The sequence below is a fragment of the Antechinus flavipes genome, chromosome 1 (genome assembly GCF_016432865.1).
Source record: "Antechinus flavipes isolate AdamAnt ecotype Samford, QLD, Australia chromosome 1, AdamAnt_v2, whole genome shotgun sequence".
Classification (NCBI taxonomy): domain Eukaryota; kingdom Metazoa; phylum Chordata; class Mammalia; order Dasyuromorphia; family Dasyuridae; genus Antechinus; species Antechinus flavipes.
The window spans coordinates 695,529,238-695,554,797 of record NC_067398.1 but is presented as its reverse complement, the minus strand read 5'-3'; the positions used below and the strand labels follow the sequence as shown (position 1 = coordinate 695,554,797).

The 25,560-nt window shown below is 38.6% G+C and overlaps 1 protein-coding gene across 1 annotated transcript in view; it reads left to right on the top strand.

The window, feature by feature from the left end:
* The window catches only part of PPTC7 (protein phosphatase targeting COQ7), a 38,278-nt gene extending 13,490 nt beyond the window's left edge, over positions 1–24,788 (top strand). The window contains exons 2-6 of the mRNA XM_051972773.1: positions 8,900–9,079; positions 12,915–13,113; positions 18,381–18,504; positions 19,775–19,904; positions 20,848–24,788. Of these exons, the coding sequence (XP_051828733.1) occupies positions 8,900–9,079; positions 12,915–13,113; positions 18,381–18,504; positions 19,775–19,904; positions 20,848–20,906 (692 nt within the window). The 3' untranslated portion in view covers positions 20,907–24,788. The remainder of the gene's footprint in view (positions 1–8,899; positions 9,080–12,914; positions 13,114–18,380; positions 18,505–19,774; positions 19,905–20,847) is intronic.
* The last annotated feature ends 772 nt before the right edge of the window (positions 24,789–25,560 follow it).

Sequence of the window (25,560 nt, the reverse complement as noted above, 5' to 3'; positions counted from 1 at the left end):
TTTTTGATTGTGATAGAATATCATTGTTCTATAAGAAATGACCAAGGGGATGGTTTCAAAAGATCTAGGGACTACTTATGTAAAATGATATGAAGTAAAGTGAATCAGAAATTGTACACAAATAATAGCACTATTGTAACACTAACTATGAAAAACTTAGCTACTCTGATCGACATAATAATCCATGACAATTCCAAAGATGTCATGATGAGAAATTCTCTTTACTTCCAGAGAGAGAATTAAAGCTTTTTTTTCCCTCCAACGTGTGGCTAATGTGAAAATATGTTTTGTGTGACTTTACATATATAATGGGTATTGTAATTATATTGCTTGCCTTCTTAATACAGGACAGGGCTGAATGGTAGGAGGGACTTTGTAAAATAAAAATGAAAAATAATGTGAAAGGAGAAAGATAAAACAGGTTTCTGCTACCATTGTAACATGTCATGAATGTTTCAGGTTAAGGATTTCATAGCTAAGATTACAATTGAATGCATGAATTCCATGAATGAGATGGACTTCACCAGTCATTTGGCAGAAAATTTTTATCACTATAAAAAAGACAGTTCTTTAAAGGTTTTATTATTAAAACCATAATAAAAAATTATGGTTAATTAAAGCCCAGTTGGCTTGAGATTATACTTTTAACCAGAACTATGATTTTTTTTAAATCACAAAAAAGAGACATTTTAAAGAACAAAATATTTATTTTTTATTGTGTTACATTTTTGTTAAAGAAGGATCAAACCTGGTAAGTATCTGAGCCAAAATGGAAGCTACAGTTAATAGGACCCCTCCTAATTTTCCAAGTTTTACTGCCATGTGTGCATTTAGTTATCTGAATGACTTTAGGTGCCTGAACTTAATGTTTACTCTGGGCTGGTAGTGCTGGAGCCTTTGAACACGAATTCCCCTGTCGTCCGTTACCCAGCAGGGCATCCCTTCCCATTTGGAATGAACGTCAGACCTCTTTCAGCAAACAAACAGAGGACTGAGGTATTGATGCTTGATTTTCTTCTGTGCTCTAGTTCCCGAGCTCCTGTAATTTAGCACGAAAGGGATTTATAGATTGTATCATTCAACCAACATAACTTTACAAAAGAAGAAACTATTGCCTTGAATTTGTGACTTGGCCCAAGTTATATAAAAAGGCAGGATTCAACTGCATGAACTTGACACTGTCACATTGGGCCTTTAGTCCATGGTGGGGAAGGATGAAAACAATGAGCAGGACATTGTTCCTCAAAGAATGTACACTCTAGTCCATTTCATTCCAACAAGAATTAAGTGCCTACTGTGTGAAAAGCATTGTGCTAGGCCCCAAGAATGCAAGGCAGAATAAGAAACAGCTTATATTGGGGAGTGGGGGTATAACCTGTAAATAGTCAAGCAAATAGACTGATTCTAACCCTAGAGAGGTATGCAAGCCTTTAAATGTCAATCTGAAATGTTAGTGTTTTATATTAGAGGCCAAAAGAAGCTGCTGCCATTTTGGTTTCTTGAATTACATGGTCATATAGAGTTTTAAAAGTAAAATCAATTTGGCTGCTTTATGAAGAACTAATTTGGATACTTAAACAGAGAACTTAAAGAGTTGGTATGGTAAGAAGGAACCTGACTGCCAACTCATGTTTTGTGGTAGACATTGCATAGGTTCTAATGTTTTGGGGAAAGGGGAGATGGAAGACGTTTAGCCCTTATTTATGAAAACCATTTTTTTTGTACTTTCTTTAGGAGACCTAGATTCTTTATTGTCAGTTTCATGCTTTGCCAGGAGTATTTAATCATTTTTTCCCTGACATTGAAATGTATTCTAAATGGCATTCCCATTCTGGTCTAAATAAAACCCAATTTAGCTGTCCTAGTTTGCTCTAAAGCTTTGTGTTACTGATACAGGATACTTTCAATTTTCTCAAAGAAACAATCATGGCTAGTAAAAATGGCATCATCTTTCAAATATATATTTAATACCATTGATCTTAGTTTTATCTGCACTTTAATCCTCAAGACAAGACTTTGTATTATATAACTTGTCCTTCGCAAGGAAATAAAAAGTATGTGGATTTTCGTGATTTTTTTTTTTTTTTATTTGCTAATCTAGTTAATATGTACTTTTGCCCCTCTTTTCTCCTTAAAGAGATTTTGCTAATGGGACCTTTCTGGCGTGCAGAAGAAAGAGAGAGAGAGATGCAAACAGGTGTCTGAAAGGTTGTGCACTATTCTGGGAGAAATCTGATTAATGTTGATGTGCTAAATTTATCAAGTCAGGATTGTAACCTGCTGTCAGATTACATAGTTCATGTCAAGGTCACCTGTGAGTCTTATATCAGTTTCATATGTTTTATATGTGAAGGACATTTGGAGATGAAACCAATTTGCATTTAATAGCAAAAGTAATTGTCTCTTTGATTGGAAGTTGATTAAGAAGAAAATTTTTCCATGAACAATTTGAAAACCGCGATTCAGATGGCATTCTCAAGTCCTGTGTTTAGAATCTGTTTTACCACAAATTGCTGTATTCAAATTATGTCTCTTATGATGGAAACAAGTATTTTAACTATAACAAAACAGGAAAACCTCAACAAGAGTTCATAAAATTGACTTCACTGCTTGAAAAGGTGGCAGTTAGTACAGTTCACCATGTCCTTATTTATGTTAATACAGTGCCACCAAAATATCTGGATTGTTATAATATGGCTCAACAAGCATTTATTAAGAACCTGTTTGACCTGCAGGAAAGTAAGAGGGGAAGGGGAAATAGGAAGGAGAAGGGTGATAGAAGAGAGGGCATATTGGGACAGAGGATGGTCAATAGCAAAACACTTGAGATGAGGGGAGCAAGGGTGAAAGGAGAAAGAGAATAGAATAAGTGGAGAAAATACAATTAGCAGTAGCAATTGGGAAAACTGTTTTGAAGTATGTTTCTCTGACAAAGACCTCATTTCTCAAATGTATAGAGAACTGAATCAAATTGATAAAAAAAAAAAAAAGTCAATCCCCATTCTCCTAAAATGATAAATGATAAATGATCCAAAGATATGAACTATACCCAAAGAGCTATAAAATCATACATGTTCTTTGACCTTACATACCACTGTTAGGCATGAATCCAAAAGAGATTTTAAAAAGGAAAATGACCTAAATGTACAAAAATAGCAGCTCTCTTCTCTCTTTTGAGGGCACAAAGAATTGAAAATTAAGGGGATGCCAGTCATTTTGGGAATGGCTGAATAAATTGTGGTATGGGAAAATTATGGAATGAAGAAATAGTATTCTGTAGGAAATGATAAGCAGAATGTTCTCAGAAAAACCCTGAAAATCCTTCATGAACTCAAGCAAAGTGAAATGTACAGAATACAAAGTAATAGCAATGTTGGGGGATGATCACCTGTGAATGACTTTGCTATCTCAACAGTACAAGGATCCAGGACTACTCTGAAACACTTAAAAATTATGAAAAATACTATCCATACTCAGAAAACGAACTGTGTCTGAATACAGATTGAAATGTACTTTTTAAAAAAACTTTATTTTGTTGAGGGGTTTGGGTTTTTTTTTTTGTTTGTTTGTTTGGTTTTTTTTTGTTTGTTTGTTTTTTGGTGGAGGGGGAGTGTGTGTGTGGGTGGATGTGTATGTGTAGTGGGGAGATCTGTTTTCTTTCACAACGTGACTTTTATGGAAATATTTAGCAAAACTTCATGTATCTTCTTAATGGGGATTGGGATAGGGAGAAAGGAGAGAAACTAGAATTCATAGTTTTAAAAACAAATGTAAAAAAATTGTTTTACATGTAACTGGGAAAATAAAAATAAAATAATTTTTAAAAGGAGGAAAAAAGAACCTGTTTGGTTGCTAGAGTGGAAAATTTAAGAACCTGTATATTCTCTTTGTCTCTGTCTGTCTCTCTGATAAGAGAAGCCCACCCTAGATTTTGGAAGAGCAGATTTTGAAGGATTCAGACAAAGGAAAGGTCCACTTCCATGGACTAAAATTATGTAAGAAAAGTCATACTAGAAGATCTTATAAGACTAATATCCTAAAAACAAAAAGAGAAATAATCCATTGAAATAAAGAAAGCGATCATCTATAGAGATAAACGTAAACTAATGTGGATACATCAAAAACTCCAATTTAGATTTCAAAAAAACTATACAGAAAATGTAAACAAGGACAGGTAATAGGATGAATACAAGAGTGTGTTGTAGTACAATAAGGATAGAGTGAAGAATGATATTGAAATCATATTTGTGAAAAAGAGGATTGAAGAAGGGCTAGAACTACAAGTTAGAATAGACAAAATGCTCATAAAAAACCAAACTCCTTAATTTTTCTCCCTATAATGAACTGACAAGAAAGGCCTACCTAAGCTAATAAGCAGCTATTAAGAGATCCAGAGTCCCTCCCACTACAGATGACTTCAAGTCCCCTGTTTCAGATGACCTACATCCAAAAGTACTGAAAGGGCAGGTATGCGCAAACCCATTGGCTGGGATCTTTGGAAGATGACGGACAATAGAAAGGCAGATGTCCCAGTTTTCAGAGAAGTGAGATTACAAATAAGGCTGGTTAGCAGATGTTTAGCCTGCAGAAGAGAACACTTCAATGGGTTGGGGTAATTGTATGTGAAACGTTAGCTGTCTGGGAAAGCAGCCCCAAAGAGTTTAACTTGAAGCAAAGGGTGGAATTTGAAAAAAGGCATTTTCTATATAGAGAATTGACTCTATAAGAAATCAAACTATTCTCCAATTGATAAATGGTCAAAGGATGTGAACAGACAATTCTCAGATGAAGAAATTGAAACTATTTTTAGCCATATGAAAATAATGCTCCAAGTCATTATTAATCAGAGAAATGCAAATTTAAGACAACTCTGAGATATCACAACACACCTGTCAGATTGGCTAGAATGACAGGGAAAGACAATGCGGAATATTAGAGGGAATGTGGGAAAACAAGGACACTGATACATTGTTGTGTAATTGTGAATACATCCAGCCATTCTGGAGAGCAATTTGGAACTGTGCTCAAAAAGTTATCAAACTGTGTGTACCCTTTGATCCAGCAGTGTTTCTACTGGGCTTATACCCCAAAGAGATACTAAAGAAAGGAAAGGGACCTGTATGTGCCAAAATGTTTGTGGCAGCCCTGTTTGTAGTGGCTAGAAGCTGGAAAATGAATGGATGCCCATCAATTGGAGAATGGTTAAGTAAATTGTGGTATATGAATGTTATGGAATCTTATTGTTCTGTAAGAAATGCCTAGCAGGATGAATACAGAGAGGACTGGCGAGACTGACATGAACTGATGCTAAGTGAAGTGAGCAGAACCAGGAGATCATTATATACCTCAACAGTGATACTGTATGAGGATGTATTCTAATGGAAGTGGATTTCTTTGACAAAGAGATCTAACAGTTTCAATTGATCAAGGATGGACAGAAGCAGCTACACCCAAAGAAAGAACACTGGGAAATGAATGTAAACTGCTTGCATTTTTGTTTTTCTTCCCAGGTTATTTTTACCTTCTGAATCCAATTGTTCCTGTGCAACAAGAGAACTGTTCGGTTCTGCACACATATATTGTATCTAGGATACACTGTGACATTTAACTTGTATAGGACCACTTGCCATCTGGGGGATGGGGTGAAGGGAGGGAGGGGGAAAGTCGGAACAGAAGTGACTGCAAGGGATAATATTGTAAAAAAAAAAAAAAATTACCCAGGCATGGGCTCTGTCAATAAAAAGTTGTAATAAAAAATATATATATATTTTAAAAAAGAAAAAAGAAAAAAGCCATTTTCCTTGTTTTAAGACAAACTTACTAACAATTAGGTGTCCAGAAATGAAATGAGCTCCCTCATAGGTGCTTGATTCCTATAACAATGAGAGTCTGGGTTGGGGGGGAGGGGGGTCTTCTAGTACAAGTTGGGATATTGTCCAGGGGATTCTTGCTCAGTTGTCATTTGGACTACACAGCCTCTGAAGAGCTTTGCCACTTTAAAATTCTGTGCTAAAGACCTGAAAGGCACTGCTGTATGTTTGAAGACAAAAAGAAATGGGCCTTCCCTTTGACGGTCTTACATTTTAAAAAATATTCATTTCTATTGTTATCTTTAGGTTTTGGTTTTTTTACATCATCTACATCTCCATCCTTATCCTTTTCCTCTCACTTACAAAATGTAAAAAGGAGAGAAAAATGAATTCAAAAAATTATATGCCGTACTAAAAAGTGTGTATTGTTCTACATTTATAGTTTTTACCAATGCAAAGAAGGGAAAGGATGTGGGGCTCATATTCTACTAGGAAATATACAAGTTGACTAATATATAATTAGAAGGTAATTTGAGGCAGAAGAAAATTAACACCTGAGGGGATTATGGAAGGCCTGGAATATGGCCATCTTGAAGGCAAATAAGGAAGAGGGATTATATGTCAAGCATGAAGACAGCCCATCATTAAAAAAGTACTAAGCTCCCTCTATATTCAAGACAATGTACTAAGAACTGAGAATACAAAAAGAAAAGGAAAAGATGGCTTCTGTTCATGAGGAACACACCAAACTAATGGGGGAGACAGAATGTAGACAACTATGTACAAACAACCCGGATATCAGAGAAATAGGAAATAAAGCAGTAGAATTAAGAGGAATTGGGAAAGGCTTCCTATGGGAGGTGGAATCTTAGTTAGGTTCTGAAGGAAGCCAGGGAACCCTGGAGGTGGAGATGAGGATGGAAGAACATTACAGACATGAGGAAGGCAGAGAAAATGTCAGAAGCCAAGAGTGGTTTGTTGAAGGAACAGCAAGAGGACTAGTGTTATCGGGTAAAAAAGATGGGGAGAAGATATAAGACTGGAAATGTGGGACCAGATTATAAAGGACTTTGAATGCCAGACAGAGGGTTTTTAATATTTGATTCTGGAGGGGATAGGGAGCCTCTGGAGTGTATGGGAGTAGAAGGAGGATTGAATGACACAGTCAGACTGCTTTTTAGGAAAATCACTTTAGTGGCTAAATTGAAGGATTAGAATGTGGTGAAGAAAGGCTCTCTGAGGTAGGCAGATCTACCATCAGACTATTGCAGTAATTCCAGCATGAAGAGATGAGAGCTTGCATGGGGCTAGTAGCAGTATCCTTAGAAGGGGAGATAAATGGCACAGAGGTAAAATATTTGAGGGGGTGGGCTAATAGTAACAGGTTGAGAATGATACCTATGTTGCAAGCCTGAAGGACTTGGAGGAAAGTAATATATTTGCTATTAGGTTTGAAAAACACTAGGATTTGGGAGGAAAGATAAGTTCCATTTTGGACATGTTGAGCTTAAGAGAACATCTTAAGTGTTTTATATAAAGTTGGAGAATCAGATTAAGGATAAATTTGAGAATAATTAGCATAGAGTTAATTGAATGTTTGGTAGCTGATGAGATCATTAAGTAAAATACTCAGGAAGTTGAGGGCCCAGGATAGACCCTTGCAGGATACTAAGTCATCAGGTATGATCTAGATAGAAGATACAGCAAGGGAAACTGAAAAGGTGTTGTCAGGTAGGAGGAGAGAAGGGCATCCCCAAAATCTAGAGAAGAAAAGGAGAATTAGGGTGATGAGAAGCATAAAACTATAGAGAGATGAAGGGGAATGAGGGCTGAAAAAAAAAGTACAATTTCTACAAATATACGAATACAAGAAATGAAATTGGAGAGTTTAAATTGGGTTGGAACATAGTATGAAATGAAGGAAAGTGAAGTGAGACCAGAAGGAAATGCTGGAGCCACACCATGACAGGACTGGCCTTGGAAACAGGAGAGAGCCCTGAAAGTTTTTCATAAGATGGTGGTAGGTCCAGATCAGTACCCTTCGAAGACTCTCTGAGGCTCTCTGTGTGAGTCAGGTGCCTTGATGGCATGGAGGAAGACATCAAGGCGATCTCAACATTTAGAAGCTGAGCAACACTGGGAGTGTAGGATTGCTCTTGCTAGAAATAGGGTAAATAGGAACACAACTAATTTCTGTTTGGGGCATGTTGAGTGTGAGGTGCTGATGGCAGACTTTAAAGGGGAGATGACTAGCCAGGTAATTGACAGTAGAGCCCTGGAGTTTAGGAGAGAGATATGGAACAGACAGAGATCTTGGATGCTCTAGATTGCTATAGACAGAGATGCTATAGATTTTCAAAGTTTAAGATTCCCTAAGGGTGAAATTTTACAGGTGAGTTTGCCATAGAATGAGCTTGAGATTGGTTGTGCTAGGAGGCGGCTCCCGCAGAACCCTGTTCATTATATGCTACTTCTTTGTCCCTATTGATCCACCTCAATGTTTAGCTATAATTTTATTGCCTTGTCTTTAGGGGTTGTTTTCAGTTTATCCATTATGTAGCCTGTTTCGACACCATTATTTGCCTTTTTTTTATATTAAACTCTTGTAAGTCCTTGCAGGCAAGAGCCATCTTGCAATTTTTTTTTACTGGCTCTTTCCTATTAGCTCCTTGAAAGATGGAGCTATTTTTTCTTAGCATAGTGACTGGCACATAGCAAGGCAATTAATAAATGTTTAATATTTCTTATATCTGACTCTTATCTCTTGACCAGTTTTATCATCAGAGTAGGCAAACAGTTCCATCCAGGTTCTTTTACTTGTTAGGAACACATCTATATATTTGGAGAAATTGATTTAGGAATAAGCAGTGATACTACTGGTTATGCATCTTTAGCTTGCTATAGCTTTACCTGTAATATTTAAAAATACTATCTGATTATATTTGTAGAAGTTGACTGAATCTAGAGGTTCAGATTCTATCTCTGACATTACTGTGTATCTTTGAACCTATCGTTCTTTTTTGGGTCTTAGAAATAAGCTTTGAAATGTGAGTTATTCATCTTTTTTCCTATTTTTTTTTTCCTTTTAGGGGTAGCAGATGGTGTAGGAGGCTGGAGAGACTATGGAGTTGATCCGTCTCAGTTCTCAGGGACTTTAATGCGAACGTGTGAACGCTTAGTAAAAGAAGGCCGGTTCATCCCAAGTAATCCTGTGGGGATTCTCACCACGAGTTACTGTGAGCTGCTGCAAAATAAAATACCTTTGCTCGGTAAGTAAAGAAATTCTTAAGCACCTTCCATTTTTTTCTGTTATAAGAAGGACTTTAACTTTTTTTTTCATGAATCTTAAAAGAACTTTAAGCATAAAAATATTAGGACACGTTTCTTCTAAACTACATTTTTTAAGAGTCCTTTGCTTTGCATTGCTGATGCCTCCTCCCTTCTCCCTGTCCCCCACTGTCACCTGAATTCAAATGTGCCCAAACTCAGCTTTTAGCTCATTTGGCAGATGATGCCTGCAGATCTCATAGATGACTACAGTTTCCACCCAAAATGCTCATCAGCACAGTATTGTGCTGTGCAGAAACAGCTAGTGGCTCAGTGAATAGAGTGCTAGATCTGGACTTAGGAAGGCCCAAGTTCAAATCAGATTTCGTTCTGAACAAACATTCTGAACGTTTTTTGAACATTCACTAGTTGTGTAACTTGAGCAAGTCTTGTTATTCATGTTTCGTTACATTCAACTCTCTATGATTCCATTTGGGGTTTTCTTGGCAAAGACATTGCCTGGTTTGCCACTGCCTTCTCCAGCTCATTTCACAAATGAGAAAACTGAGGCACACAGGGTTAAATGACTTAGTGTCTGAGGCAGGATTTGAATTTAGGAAGAAGATCCTCCTGACTCCAGGCCCAGTGCTCTGTCCTATGCCACTTAGCCACTTGGCCGAGTCACTTAGCCTCTATTCTCATCTATAAAAAGTGGGTAATAATGGCATCTCATGCCCAGAGTTGTTGTGAAGACCAAATGAGACCATAATTGTAAAATACTTAGCACAGTGCCTGGCACATAGTAGGTGTTCTATGTGTTTATTTGTCCCTTTCCCTCCTCCCTAATCTGTATTGCTAAAAACAAAAACAAAAACAAAAAATCCTGTGGAGCACATCAGATTGCCGGGAAAGGCTAAAAACTCACAAGTTTGGAGGAGTTTGGGGGAGATAATTTTAGCTACTACGGTCCAGGTAGTTTCATAGACAAATGATTCGTCTTACTTCAGAAATCCCAATGAGGAGAATGCAGATCTTCTGAAGACAGAAATCAACATATCCTAAAGATTTGATAGATCAGTCCTGATAGGGTCTTTCTGTTTGTTGCCCTAAAGACTTAATGGTTGTTTACAAACAGTTCTACATGACACTACAAATATTTCCATTTTAGAGAGTAGGAGGGATGTTCTGAGAGCTTCCAAATGCTCAGGCTGCCCAAGGCCCCTCCGGAGTGGTCTTCCCATTCTCTGTCACTATTTGTTCTTCAATTGCCAGCTTGCTCCCTCAGCTACATCATTGACTTCCTTCTATGCAGACCCCACGGATTGGTTTGGTGGGAAATCTCTAGCTTTTCATTGTCATGAAATGATTTCCTCTGTTGACTGAACCCCACAAGCCTTTAGGAATGATTTGGACTGAGGAAAGGTATGTCCACTCCAAGCCAGATTTCATTTTGTGGGGTGAGGCCTTAATTTTTGTCTGAGGCTTTGGATAGTTAAGAATAACAGGCCTTTAAATGATTCTGTCAGCTGCCTACGACTATGGGCATAGACAATGGTGTCCTAATTTTGCCAGTGAATTACATTACTAGAGATTTGTCTTTCCCACAAATTTTCCTTAACTTGTGTCTTCATAAAGATTAATACATCTCTAATGCTCTCTTTCAGAAGGCCTTTTGGGGGAGGGAGAGGGCACAGGGTTCTGCAGTTCATAAACAGATAGACCTATTTAGAAATGAAAGCTAATTGATCAATTGGTGGAATTTTGGAATTGGAAAGCATCTAGTTCCTTCTGCCTGGCAAGCATTCATTCATCAGACACCACCTTGAAGGTTTCCAGGGAGGGAGAACCCACCCACTTGCCTGCCTTGCTTCCTGAGTAGCCCATTTGACTGCAATTGATGATCTGAACTGTAATGTAAATCTTTGCTTCCTTATTAAGAAGCAATGTAAATTGCAGTTAAACATTCTCTTCTTTGGAACGTCACATAATAAGAGTTAACATTTCTGTGGCCCCTGCACTGTGTGCCAGGCACTGTGCTGAGCACTTTACTCATTCTCTCATTTAATCCTTGAAACAAACTTGTGAGGCAGATGCTGTCGTGATTTTCATCGTACAAAAAGAAATGAAGATAAACAAGTTAAGTGAGTCATCCAAGGTGACACAGTCTTTGGCTGGATTTGAATAGGGCTTCCTGACTCCAGATACTTTTGTAGAGTTAAAGGTTCAGTAGATACTACATTATAAACATGTGCACACATATTCTTAACACTTTAATGTGTTTAGGTCATTGAAGCTTTATTAAGTATCTCCTACAATAAAATGTATTGTTAACCCTTTTTAAGTGCCTATTATGTACCAGTCTCTGCCCTTAGATAATCCCTATTTCAAGGTACATCCCAGGTTCCATTGTTTATGTCTCAATATTTTAAGAGACACAAAGTGGTATAGAAAGTACATTATTGGGGCAGATAGGTGGCACAGTAGATAGACCATCAGCCCTGAAGTCAGGAGGACCTGAGTTCAAATTCTAGCTGTGTGACCCTGGGGAAGTCACTTAACCCCAGTTGCCTCAGCAAAAAAAAAAAAAAGTACATTATTTACATTATTCTTCCAGTCATGCTGGTCTGGATTCAGGTCCTGACTTTTATTAGGCATGTTACCTTGGAACCTTAGTTTCCTAATCTGCAAATGGAAATAATACCAAGACTACCTCACCAGATTTGTTTTGAAGAGTTAATAAGGCAATGCATAAAAAATGTTACAGAACTGAATTGATTATATATGATAAAATTCTGAAGTGAGAGATTGCTTCCATAACACACAAAGAGTTATTTTATAATCACCAACATCGGGTCCTTGCCATTCCATGTGAATGGCATGTGAGAAAATTGTCTTCATGATCTCAGCAGAGTTACTCTTAACTCTAATTTAAAATGGTGATTAAAAAGGACTGCTTGCCATCTAGGGGAGGGGGTGGAGGGAGGGAGGGAAAAAAAAATCGGAACAGAAACGAGTGTCAATATAAAGTAATTATTAAATAAAAATTTAAAAAAATAAATAAATAAAATGGTGATTAAGCTCTGTCCTGTCTCAAATGTTAATACAACTTCTCCCAGAAGGCTCAGGTGCCAGTGATGCAAGAGAAAAGTCCAGATAATATAGCTGACCTTGTGTTGGTATTTAAATATTAAAATTAGTATCTTGTCTTCACAACACTCTGACCTTTTGAACATCTTAATTGACCTCAGCTAGCTGCATTAGGAAGGTTATTTCAATATGAATTATATTTAGACTGAGACTGAGACCAAATCGTTTTTATTTGGAGTTTGTTTCAGTATTAAAACAACATGTTTTAAAATGGGCCTTTAAAAAAAAAATTTGTTATCTAGAGAAATTTTATCCAATTGATCCAGAAGAATCATTCCAGCTCTGAAATTCTGAGAATCTAATCAAAGAAACTCAAATTATCATAGCTAATATATTTCTGGTATATCTCTCTCTAGCATTAAAATTTGAAGATTTTATGCATATACTAGGCACTTAGGAATGGGTAAGATTAAGCCTTTTGATTAAAAAAAAAAAAAAAGATAAAAATCCATAGTTTCTGTGGCTGTTTTCTAAAAATATTCTCTAAAATTCTAGATTCATTCCACCATACTGACATTAATCAGCTTACTGTTAATACCCATATGATTAGAATATAGGAAGGATAAGTTAATATTTGAACAAAGGAAATGTGACTAGTAAAATGCTTGTGTGTAACATATGATTAAATTAAATATCCAGAGCAAATGGAGGACAAAGCTTTGGCCTAATGCCAGTTTCCTTCCTTGCTAGGGAGCAGCACAGCTTGCATTGTGGTTCTGGATCGGACGAGCCACCGCCTGCACACAGCCAACCTGGGGGACTCGGGCTTTCTGGTAGTGCGAGGAGGAGAGGTGGTCCACAGATCGGACGAGCAGCAGCACTACTTCAACACTCCGTTTCAGCTTTCCATAGCACCTCCCGAGGCAGAGGGCGTCGTCCTAAGTGACAGGTGAGTCTCTTCCTGGAGCCCCTTAGGCTTGGCTCTGCCTCTGGAGGCTTTGGTGGGATGTGAGCCTCTGGTTTTTGTCCTTATTGGGCGACAGTAGTCACTTTCAGTTCCATGGAAGCCATTAATAGGAAGCTGAATCTCTGAGGATGATGCTTCCTTCAGAAGCTCACAGAAAGATGGCTCCTCCTTGCCCATGATGCCCTTTGAACCTGGACACAGACTGTGGCAGTCAGAAAGACCCAAGTTCACACCCCGTTTCAGATACTGATAAGCTCTGTGACCCGGGATAAGGCCTTTACCTCTCTTTGACTTTGTTTCTTCTCAAATGGAGCAGATATGAGGATCAAGTGAGAGAAGATAGAAGGCATTAGTTTTTCGTTAGCTATCTTTCTTGCACCTAATGGACAGTGGTGTGAGAGCATTCTCTTTGTGTTTGCCATGTAGGTTTTCATTGTGACAACAAAAACCCCAGATGGGGTCATATTTGATGGTGCTGTTATGGAAAACTGCCCCTAATATGTTATTCACGACCATGACTTGAGAGCAAATCCATTCCCAGAAATGGGCAGAATTTCTGAAATTCAGAAAACCTGAGTTTGCTTCACTGTTCAAACATGTGATGCAGAATCTGGCAAAGCTTTGACCAGAGAAAGGGAGTCAAAGATCATCTGGGCCATTTGACCATTTGAAGATGTGTACATCTACTTTTGCTTTTTGCGTTTATGAGGTGTTTTTTTAGAGTTAAACTTTAAATGGCCAATAACCTACTGTTAAACTGTAATTTAAGATTTTAAAATTGCTTTTTTCCTAACACAAATTTGAAAATTATATAATTGAAAAATGGATTTCCAATTTCAGGGTCATTCCAGGTCAGATTAGAGATGTTGCTCCTGAGAGAGAAGCTTTACTGAATGTCCTTTACCTGTTGTTCTGGATAGAACCAGATCTTAAGGCATTAACAAATTCTTGCTGCCAGCATTTTAATCTGAATGAAAGATTGGGTCCTAAAGTATCCCAGAGCTTGTTGGGAATTTTTATGGAGACTTGAACTAGATTCTGAAATAAGAATACTGCTGTGTTTTTGACAGAAAAAATGTAATAAGGTTATTTGTAAAAATTGGTTTATGAAGATGATGACCCCTGATCATATTAATCTGCCCAGAGGCATGAACTGGGGACCTGAAGTGCCAGACTTCACCATTGGTTTTGATTTTCCATTGAACTTGTGGTCCGTTTTCATTTTGGGGTTCAGCCACTCTCTGTCATTTGGGTACCATCAGGGGGGCAAAGGCTGCCAGTGGGCCAATGGCCGTTGCTTTCCTTGGCCCCCGGGGCGGCCTGGCCAGCATGTGATTGCGGCTCATGTTTCAGTGCAGGCAGTTTCCCAGCAGCACAGTGTGTTCAGTCAGAATGGGCAGAGACTGCATCTGGCAGTAGGTCAAGTTCACGGATGGGAGTGTTGGGAGAAGAGGACAGAGCTGGCCAATGGAAGGAAGTCTTTCACAGGCCAAACAGCAAAGGGACACTCAGGCCAAAAAAAAAAAAAAAGAGCACAGCCCCAAGTGGACTTTAGTGCCCCACTGGTCATTGATCTGGACCTCCCAGGTTGTGTTTGCTACAAAAATCTCTGAGCAAACATGCAGGGCCAGCCTTCTTTCAGCTCCACATCTTCAAGATGGTTTTTAATTCTACTGAATCTCCCATCACAGTTTCTTTTTGTTTTGTTTTGTTTTTGTTTTTTAACTTTGAAAGATATATATTGAGTTTATAATAAGCTTAAAAAAGAAAAGCCATATATAGAATATAGATTCCAAGTTTCAAGGATTTTTCTTTGATTTATTTATTTTTTTAAATAATAGCTTTTTATTTTCAAAATACATGCAAAAATGGTTTTTAGCATTCACACTTGCAAAACTTTGTGTTCCACATTTTTCTCCTCCCTTTCCATCTAGATAGAAATTAATGTAATATATGTTAAACGTGTGCAATTCTTCTATATACATTTCCACATTTATCATGCTGCACAAGAAAAATCTGATCAAAAAAGAAAACAAAAAGCAAGCAAACAACAAAAAAAGGGAAAATTCTATGTTGTGATCCACATTCAGTGTCCATGGTCGTCTCCTCTCTGGGTGTAGATGGCTCTCTTCATCATAAGTCTATTGGAACTGGCCTGAATCACCTTATTGTTGAAAAGAGCCACATCCATTGGAATTGATCATCATATAATCTTGTTGCCATGTACAATGATCTCCTGGTTCTGCTCATTTCACTCAGCATCAGTTCATGTAAGTCTTTCCAGGCCTTTCTGAAATCATCCTGTTGTTTGTTTCTTATACCATATTCATATACCATAACTTATTCAGCCATTCCCCAATTGGTAGGCATCCATTCAGTTTCCAGTTCTTTGCCACTTTAAAAGGATTCTTTTTGTAATTTGTCCTGGTTTATTCACAATATCCCACTTCGAGTGAAATTAGGAATTGGTACTTCTAGACACTGTAACTATTGGACTCTTGGTCAGCCTCTAGTTTCCAGCCTCAGTGCACAGGTGGATGCCTTTCGTATTCTGCTACTTCATTCACATCACAAAAAGGAGTTGTGTTAGGGCATCTTTGGGGTTCAGGAACTGAGTTCCTGACTGGGGTTAAGAACCTGGCTCCGATCTCAGCTCTGTCTCTTTTTACCTGTGGAACTCAGGATCACTTGCCCCTCTACCTCTGTTTGGTATCTTACAGCTTTACATCTGTGACCTGGTTATCTTTGTCATTATAAATATTTGACTGTCACTTAATACCAGTGCTTCCCTCTAGTAGCAAGTACTTGGGATCAGAGATCTAGAACCTCAAGGGACCACAAAGCCACCTATCTCTATACCCCTGCCCTCAATCTTATAATTAGGAATTTTGAGATCCAGGGAGTTATGTGACTCATTTGGGGTTACTAGGTGGTAGTGGGGTGGAGAGAGAGCCAGCCTGGAGCCAAGAATACTTGAGTCAGATACTAACACTAACATACGTGAGACCCTCATCAGGTAACAGCCTTTCTGCCTCAGTTTCCCCATCAATATGTTGGGAAGCAAAACAGCATGTCCCTCCCAGTGAGGGTCACTGGGCTAACGTTTGTGAAGTACTTAGTGAACTTCAAGGCCCTGTGTAAATATTGGTTATTACTATTGCACCAGATCACACATAGAGGCAGGATTTGAACACTGGTCTTCTGACCTCTGAGCCAGAACTCTTTGCTCTGAAGGTCAGGAAAAAAGTGAACTTGAGAACTTGTCAATGTGCATGCTTCGTGCTGATCATGGCAGGCAGGAAGCTCCTTTACAAAAGCCATTTCATCTGAAGGAAGCCTTGCAGAGGCCAGGCTTGGACAAAAGCTTTTTGTCTTTCCTTCCTGAGCTTAGTTAGCTCTGCTCTTCTTGCTCTCTTCCCACCTCATTCTCTTTTCCATTTCTTGTTGCTTTGTCAGCCTCCACATTTTTTTCTCTCAAGGCAGTTTCAGGAGTCAGGCCCAACCTGATAACAGTTTTGACATCTGGATCATTTTGAATTATAAAACTTTGGGTCTAGCCTACTAAAAGACTTATAAACCTACCTAATAGGGACCTTTTCCCATTTCCTTCACTCACCCACCTTGGTTCTTTTTTTTTTTCGAGTCTCAGGTCTTTGCTTTCTTCTTTTCCTGTCTAAAAGGTTGTCTTAGCTTTTTAAAAAATCAATACACATACACATTCACATACACACCCCTTGGAAATGAACTTTTAAAAATTGCAATTCTAATTGACTTGAGATGGAAAAATGCCATCTCCATCCAGATAGGAAAGTATGGAGACTGAATGTGGAGCAAAGCATAGTATTTTCCTTTTTTGTTGTTCATTTCTTTCTCATGATTTCCCTTTTAGTCTGATTTTTCTTGTACAACATGAAGATCTGGAAATATGTTTTAAAAGATTGTTCATAATTAAGATTGCTTGCTCTCTTGGGATGAGGGGGGGAAGAAAGGAGAGAGAAAAATTTGAAACATAAAGTCTTACAAAATTGAAGTTGATTTTTTTTCCCTTTTTAATCTGATTTTTCTTGTGAAGCATGATAATTGTGGAAATATGTGTAGAAGAATTGCACACGTTTACCATGTATTGGATTACTTGCCTTCTAAGGAAGGGAGGAAGAAAAAAAAAATTGGTGCACAAGATTTTGCAAGGGTGAATGTTGAAATATCTTTACATATATTTGGAAAAATAAAATACTATTAGAGAAAAAAATGAAAATATGTTGCAATTCAAAATCCTTGCTTCAGAGAGTCCATCACCTAGCCAATTTATAGCTATCAAACCAAAGAGATATTATAGCACAAGTTTCTATGTATTCTTGATTATATGTATTCTCTGGATACTTGGGATTCCTTAAGATAGCACACATGCCCCCTGTACGTAGATGGAGGGGAATTCTCCTTGTCACTTACTTTGCTCTGCTGTTTAATTCAATGTCTTGATTTGGAGGGAAAAAAAGAAAGAACATCTCCTAATATATAAATCCATAGGTAGATAAATCAATCAATAGAACTATATATCTAATTATATAGATATCTAAGATACAGTAAATTCTTCTCTAGAATAGATAGTATAGATAGATACTTAGCAGAAAAACATGTGTAGAATTTCTGTGCTTCCTAACATGGGAGTTCATACTCTTTCAGCCCCAACCCTCTCAGTGATGATTAAGACTTGGGCCCTTTAGAAAATGACTCATTTTAACCAGGAATTTTGAAGACTGTTAACATGTGAATCATCTTAAAGTCCTTCATTTCTCTTTGAATCACATGAGATTTAGCCTCATTTCAGTCCTGATTTTTAATTGATGCTATCTGTTGTCCTCTGAAAATACTTTTATATTTTCTTAATGTGTACTTGCTTCATCCTGATTTCTGTGTCCCTCTGTGTCCCACTAAGAATAGCCATTTTAATAGAAAATAAGCTAATTTGTATAAACTGTTTAAAGTACAAGGGGCTTCTGGGTACAAGCAGCCCAAATTGAAACGTGATTGTCCCCCTGTGAAAATGGAGCCTAATTGGATGAATTCTTTCAATTATTTGGTCCAGATTCAGGCACATAAAGGTAATTGGATTAAAGAAAGCTTCACAATGGATAGTGGTTCCAGTGATACAAACCAAAGAAATTCCATGACTCTGTGATCTTTGTACCATGTCTGTAAATGATTCCTTTCCCTTCCCTCTGTTGCTCATGACCTTGTCATTTCCACAGCCCCGATGCTGCTGACAGCACTTCTTTTGACGTCCAGTTAGGGGACATTATCCTGACAGCCACAGACGGGCTTTTTGACAACATGCCCGATTATATGATCCTGCAGGAGCTGAAAAAGTTAAAGGTAATGGAGAACAAAGCTCACCTGCTAAAGCTCCCAGAGGGGCCTCAGCCCAGGGTGGGCAGTGCTGGCTAAGCCCCTGTTTGCCAATCTGGGCAAAGGAATCATCTTTCAAGTGAATGCAGATGTAAAGACTGGAAAAATGGAGCTTGTGTGTGTGAGTGTACGTGTATGTACAAGCCAACTATCGGGAGAGTAGGCAGAGTTAATGTTAAGAGAGTAAGTAGCAAAGGATATCTTGTTTTGTCCTTTCAACTTCTGGTTATAATGATCTGGCAAAAGGTGGGGATGATAAAACAAATGGCACAGGCTGCACCCAGAGCAGGGTGAGGTTCACTCACAGATGGGTGAGGTGCCATCAGAACTCCCACCAGAAAGTTTTGTCTCTTAGAGGGACCTAGGAGGAAATTGTCAGCTTTTTCTCTGCTCCTTTGGTCCCTACATTGTTCCTCATTTTGGATGTACGGGCCAGTGTTTGTATTATTAGCTGTTTCCTGAAGAATAAGTTTGCCTCTGATGCTAGGCCTTTTGAACTGGGAGTGAGGGGAGAAGGGCCTTTTTTAAACATAGAGAACTGTCTGTCTCATACTACCAAGAATACTTTCAAGACAGCAGGTCTTTTTGAAGTGCTCCCGATATGCCAAGTCCTGTGCAAAGCTCTGGGGATAAAAAGACAGGCAAAAAAGACAAGACCCGGTCTCTGGGAACTCCCAGTCTAAGAAGGGAGACCACATACAGGCAATTCTATACAAACAAAGTGGCAGCAAAAGGATTAAGGAGGACTGAGAGACTTCTTGATTTAAGACTCAGAGGCAGCCAGGAGGCAGAAGTGACAAGGGAAGGAGTTCCAGGTATTGGGAACAGCTGGGGAAAATGTGTGGAGTCAAGAAATGGAGCCTTGAAGGGAGGACCAGCCAGGAGACCAAGGAAACCCATGGACAGGAGTGAGCATTAAGAAGAGTGGAAAGATAGGCAAGGTTTTAGAAGTCAGCCACATGACTATCGGGGAAATAATGGAGGACAAAATGTTCAGATCTGTGCTTTAGGAAGTCCCCTTTGCCCACCAAATAAGAGGATGGACTGGAGGCAGGTTGGCCAGACAGCAATGCTGCTGTTCTGGGAGCTGAGAAAGTGATTGAAAGATAGAGTTTGAAAAATACTTTTTCTGAGTAATGCTTATGTTGGATTAAGAAATCATGTTCCTCTCGCTCTAAATCTGTGATCCCCCATGAATATTCCTTTGAAAAATAATTTCATTTGTCCTTCATTCCAGAATTCTAATTATGAAAGTATACAACAGACTGCAAGAAGCATTGCTGAGCAAGCTCATGAGCTGGCATATGACCCAAATTATATGTCACCTTTTGCCCAGTTTGCATGTGACAACGGATTGAATGTGAGAGGTGAGTAAGGCTTCGGGAAGCTTTTGGAGTTTGGGGCACAGAAATGGAATGAAAACCTCCTCAGCAACAAAAACACGGGCCTTTCCTCTCATTTGTCCCTCCCTTCCCTATGCCTTTGGACTAAGGTCACCAGATAGTGACCACCTTTCAGCACCTGACTCTGTTGGTTTTCCAGAGCAGGGATCACCTGAAAGTCCCCAAGTCCCAGAGCCACACTCCTTGGACTAAGCCCAAAAGACTTCTGGGCAAATCCAGGAAGAGACCAGGCGTTCCAGGCAGCTTGGCCAGTGTGTCCCTCACATGTTTGACATTCTGCTTCCTCCCTTGCTGCCACAGTGTTCCCTTCAGAAAGAGAGACATTGTTAACCTTGTCCCTTTCTGCTTGGAGATACACGAGAGTTACAGAGTCACTTTTTAAAATATGACTTGATCACCATGATAGGTAGCTGCCTCATGGAGCTTCTGCTTGAATGAATTCGTCACACGACCCACGTTCATGTTGGTGTATCTCTGCCAGAGTTGAGGAGACTGGTGGGATTCTGGCTGATGCAGGACCCTCGCACGCAGCCTTGAAATAAATGTGCCACAGCAAGAAGCTCGTGATGCCTTAGCTATTTGGCAGAAACAAATGCTAACCACTTAATGGGGAAGATCATGGCACAATTTTGGCCCTTAGGGAACCTCTCTGGGCCTTACTCCCTTCGGTGCTTTCAGGCGCTGAAGCAGTGATCCTTCCCTAAAGTAGGAGAGGCGACCCCGTGGGTGGGCCAGAGCCCCTCACAGCAGGGGAGCATTGGCCACCTCCAGAAGGGATTGCCTGGCTTTTTCAGAAGTAGTGTCTCTCTCTGTCGGGAGATCCCGCCAGCTTGTGTCCCACTGGGGAACTGCCACAGTGGAGACTCGCATGGCAGTTGTGAAATGGTATAATCCTTTCTCGTTTCAGGAGGAAAACCTGATGACATCACCGTCCTCCTTTCCATTGTAGCCGAGTACACAGACTAACTCCCCTCGATGTCAACCTCTGACTTTCCTCTTCCTGTGTGTGGACTGTTCCTGCTGGCAGGACCGCGTTTTCCTTCGCCGCCGATCTCAATGGCCAGTGATTTACGCCTGTCGCCTGTCTTTTTACAATCCAGTTGAGATCCTTGTTACGAACCACTACTGTCATACTACTAGCTCATGTCTGCCAGCAACAACTGAAGAAAATGCAAGACTTGAAGTTTGTCCTTCATCACTAGTCATCCTTCGCAGGGAGAGGTGGAAGGAAGACCTTCAGAGCCAAATCAGTGGCTGCTACTTTCCAGAATTCAATCGAATTATTGAAACTGAGTAATGTTGGTAGATTGTAATTCCAAACTAGAATGTGTAAAATGTATTTTTTAAAAAACCATCATAAAGTGTACGCTACTACATCTACTAGAAAAATGCATTACTCATTGAAGGAAATGTTACACACGAACCTTCACATGCATAGTCTGTTGTTGTAAGATGATAGAGTATGTCTGTGTGTTTCTGGTATAACCCCCTATTTTTCAGGGGCTTAGAATTCTGCTGTAAAACATTGCTCTGAATTCATTTTAAGCTCTGGATTCATCTTAAAGGCTTGAGCCCAGGAGCCCTTTCATTACAAAATTGAGAGAGAAATCAGTTTAAACTCTTATGGATGCAAATGTTTGTGCTTTTTAAAAGATGCTTAATTGTGCTCCAGTGACTAAAATTTTAGTAGCTCATTAGTCCAGATAAAATGGGCTTATGGGATAGTTTTGAAAAGCTATGAGGGTTGAGAGAGGAGATACTCTTTGTCAAGTTTAATTGGAAGTCAGGGGAGAGGAAATATTATTCCTGAGGTTGTAAGCAAACTTTTTAAAGCTCAGAGATGTACGATTATGGCAATGTGTTGTGGGGAGGTAGGCCAATGTCTCTGTGCAAGGAGGAGAGATCGAATGGAGGTTCAGGGACTTGAAACGGCTGGCCACGACCTTGAAAGGTGTTGGCTTCTGGTTACGTAGACCCACTCTGTGTAGCACACACTGCATCAAGTTTAAGTTGATGGGTATCAGCAAACACTTAGTGTAATGGCAAGAGCACTTAAAGACCCCCCAAAAAAAATTCTTGTGAAAATCTGACATTGGAAGTTTCCCTAAAAGAAACTCAGGGATGTCAGATTCAAACTTAATGTTTACAGTTTCTTAATAGCCATTTTACAATATACTGTTTCCATTTAAATTACCCAGCATCCAAATTCTCCATTATCTGCAAGCTGACATTTACTTTTGAGGCTCATTTAAAAGTTGACTGCTGTAAAGATATATTTTGGGGTCAGTTTTCCTTTTTTCCATTAACTTGGTGGTAGAAAGATATATACTTAGAAATCCTTAAATTAAAGCCATGTTTTATATATACATATATATATATTAAAAAAAAAAAAAGTCAGGTAACATTGGTGTTTAGATGAGAATGCAATTAAACCGGGTGTAAGTATCTACTTGAGGAGAATGTGGAAAAAAAAAGTCTTGTTTTCCTCTAAAGAAGATCATCTTCTGCCTGGTTTATTGCATTAAAACTGTTATGTTTGAGGTTACCTCAACTGGTTTTAAAAGTTTTTTTTTTTTTTGTTTTTTTTTTTTTTGTGAAGTTGTACTGTATATTTGCAAAACTGTATGTCAGGCTTTGGTTTTATTTAAAAATTGTTTAACATGTACCATGTACATGTCATTACTATATTTCAAAGCATCATGCTTGTAACAGGCATTTCATTTATAATGAGAATGAGTTATTCATTTGTAAGCCGTTCAGTAATTTATCTACTATTCCTAAATTGGCATAATGTTAGATATATATATATATATATTTTGAATCACCTTTAATTACATGTCAGAATGCCTTAACTACCCTAACTTGATAAAAAAAAAAAAATAGCATTGGTAGAGGGGGGGATGGGTGAGGGGAGGGAGCGTTAGAATAATGCGAAATTGTAGTGCTGTGGTAAGACGTGGAAGAGTGAGTGTGGCACGTGGCGGGTATTTATTTTGCACAAACTATTTGCAGTCTATATGTTTTTAAGAAACAGAAGGTTGCATCCAGATGGATTTTTTTTTTTGAAAGGAATATATTCATATTAAGGCTGATGGCTTAATTTCTTTCGTTTGGGGTTCTAAAATGTTTCTGGTGTGAGGCATTTGGCCTCTTGATCTGGATGTTTTTGCATTAATTTTCCAATGCCTCCGATTTTGGTTCCTGGGAAGAGGAGAGCTGGTAAATGACTTGGCTACTCTGCTCAGATTTAACCCCAAACAGTCTATATAGAGCTAGCCAGGTGGTATTTTACACAGTTGACTTAATCAGCTTAAAGTCTTGCTTGACAAATGGTTGCTAGAGAATCGAATCAACAATTTGTTCTTGTGATGTTGAGAGTTCTACCGTGGAAATGCCCTAGTACTTGACCTATAAATGAATAACCCAAAGTCTTTTCTCCCTCCTTGTCCCTCCCTTCCCCTGGTTTCCCCGTGCTATGGGTGTCATAGCCACCCTTTTGTTAACTGTTAGGGGGGTTATCAATCAGCCACTGCTCTTTCCCTTTCCCTCAGCGGTTTGAGATTGTTTTTGACCCTTTGGGGAATTCTAGATCTTGGGGAATGACTGGCTGAGCTGTGCCACTTCATAAGTGTGATTCTAAACCTGATGTTTGTGCTAATGAGAGCTTAAATCAAGCAGTATAAGTGAAGCCATTTGCCTCATGTAATGGACTTTTATAGCAAAAAGAGAAAATTTGGATTTTTAATTTACAAATTACAAATTATTTATCCCTCACTGGATGCACCAAAGACCAGTAAAGTTTATAGCTTTTCCATCTATATTTATAAAGCAATACTGTATTATAAAGAATTAATATTTTTATCACATGCTTGAAAATTTTATTTTGTTCTGTTTGAAAATGTGCACTCTAAACATATCAAAACCTTATTTCTTCCTACGAACTTAAGCTGCCTGCGCACAAAAAAAAATCTACTGAATGGAGATAACAGTGGGGTCCATGTGCTTTTTTTTTTTTTTTTTAAACCCAGGGTAGAGGGAAGAAGAAAAATAAAGAGAAAAACAGTAATTTTTTTTTTTTTTGGTCCTATAATAATAGGGTAATGTAGTGGCTTGACATGATTGATGGGTACTAAACCACAAAGAGAATCCATTCCAGGTATGTTTGTTTGAGGGTCGTACTTGTATAAAATATTAGATTCAGTGCTTTGCTTGATGGAGAAAGTTTCCTCTGTCAAGGGAACTATTCTGAAGTAAACATCCCACACCAAGTAACAAGTCCAGGAGTGTGGGGATTTCTTTGGAGAAAGTCAGTGTTAAGGATAAGTAGATAAGATGGGCTTTTGACTACAAAATGTCTTTGCTTTCAGATTTTAATGATTCCTTGTCACCTTACTTGCTGTCTTTTGTTCAAACTAGCACTTCCAATTTCCCTGGGGAAAAAAATACATTGCACTTAAGGAAAAAAAGTTTAAAATATAAGAAATCAGAATCTTGATTCCATTTATACAGATGAACATATGAACGGAGAACTAACATAAGATTTTGATTCCAATCATAGGAAATTTGGGGAAAAAAGAATTCTGAATTGAAAATTGGCTATTTCTTTCTATTCAGATTACAACTGTGTCAAACGCGGCTTATGGCAAAGTTGGCTAAAATAATAAAGCAAAATTGAATCTGTACCTGTACTAATGAGAATTTTTTTTCTTTTGAGACTATCATTACCTGTCTTCTAAGAGGCAAGTACCTGAATTGGATGTCTGAAGTATAACTTATGCAGGAATAGTTATGTACATACATTTAAATAAACTGTAAAGATATTTAATAAATATAGTATTTATACTAAAATGTGTGAATGTTTGTTTTTATTTGAAGCAGTAACTGAGTAAAATAGATTGTTGTTGTTCTTGAAAAAGACCATGACGTCAGGGAGGCAAGTGAGTTGGATTTAAGTGAGGGAGGGCTGGGCAAGGTCCCCTGCCTCACTTTCCCCTATGGCCAGATGTGGCCAGGAGGTGGCTCTGGATACAATGGGAGACCTTGGTCCTTCTAAGCTAAGATCTTCAACAGGCTTATGTTTGACTGAGGCTACACCCATTCAGTGATTAAGGTCAGGCACAATTTCTTTGCCTCTACTAAGTCACTATTCTGGGTTAGGGACTTGGGCAGCACTTGTGCATTTTAGAACTGGGAATATATATGATCTTGTCATAATATCACCTTAACTTCCCCCCAACTCCGTTCTCAGAGATCCTGCCTTCAAACAAAAGGGCAAGATAGAAAATTGCCTCATTTGAAAAAGTCTTACCTGTGTGCCTCCTAATTGGGTGCTCTCTGAACTTGGCGTCATGGAGCCCCAAGTGCCCCTTGTGACCATTCTGTAATCTAATTTTAAAGTGACTGCATGAGGATGGCAATAATCTAAAGCTTTGTACTGCTTGGCTAGGACTTGCAAGGTCACAGAGCCATCCTGGGACCATAGAGCCCAACATTGTAGTGAAATAGGAAATCATTGTGTCCTTCGTCTTCCAGTAAGAATGTTCTCAATTTAGTATGGACTAATCATCTTAAAAGCAGTTTTTATGTTTTTCCTCTTCTAAAATCTGTTATCGGGGATGGC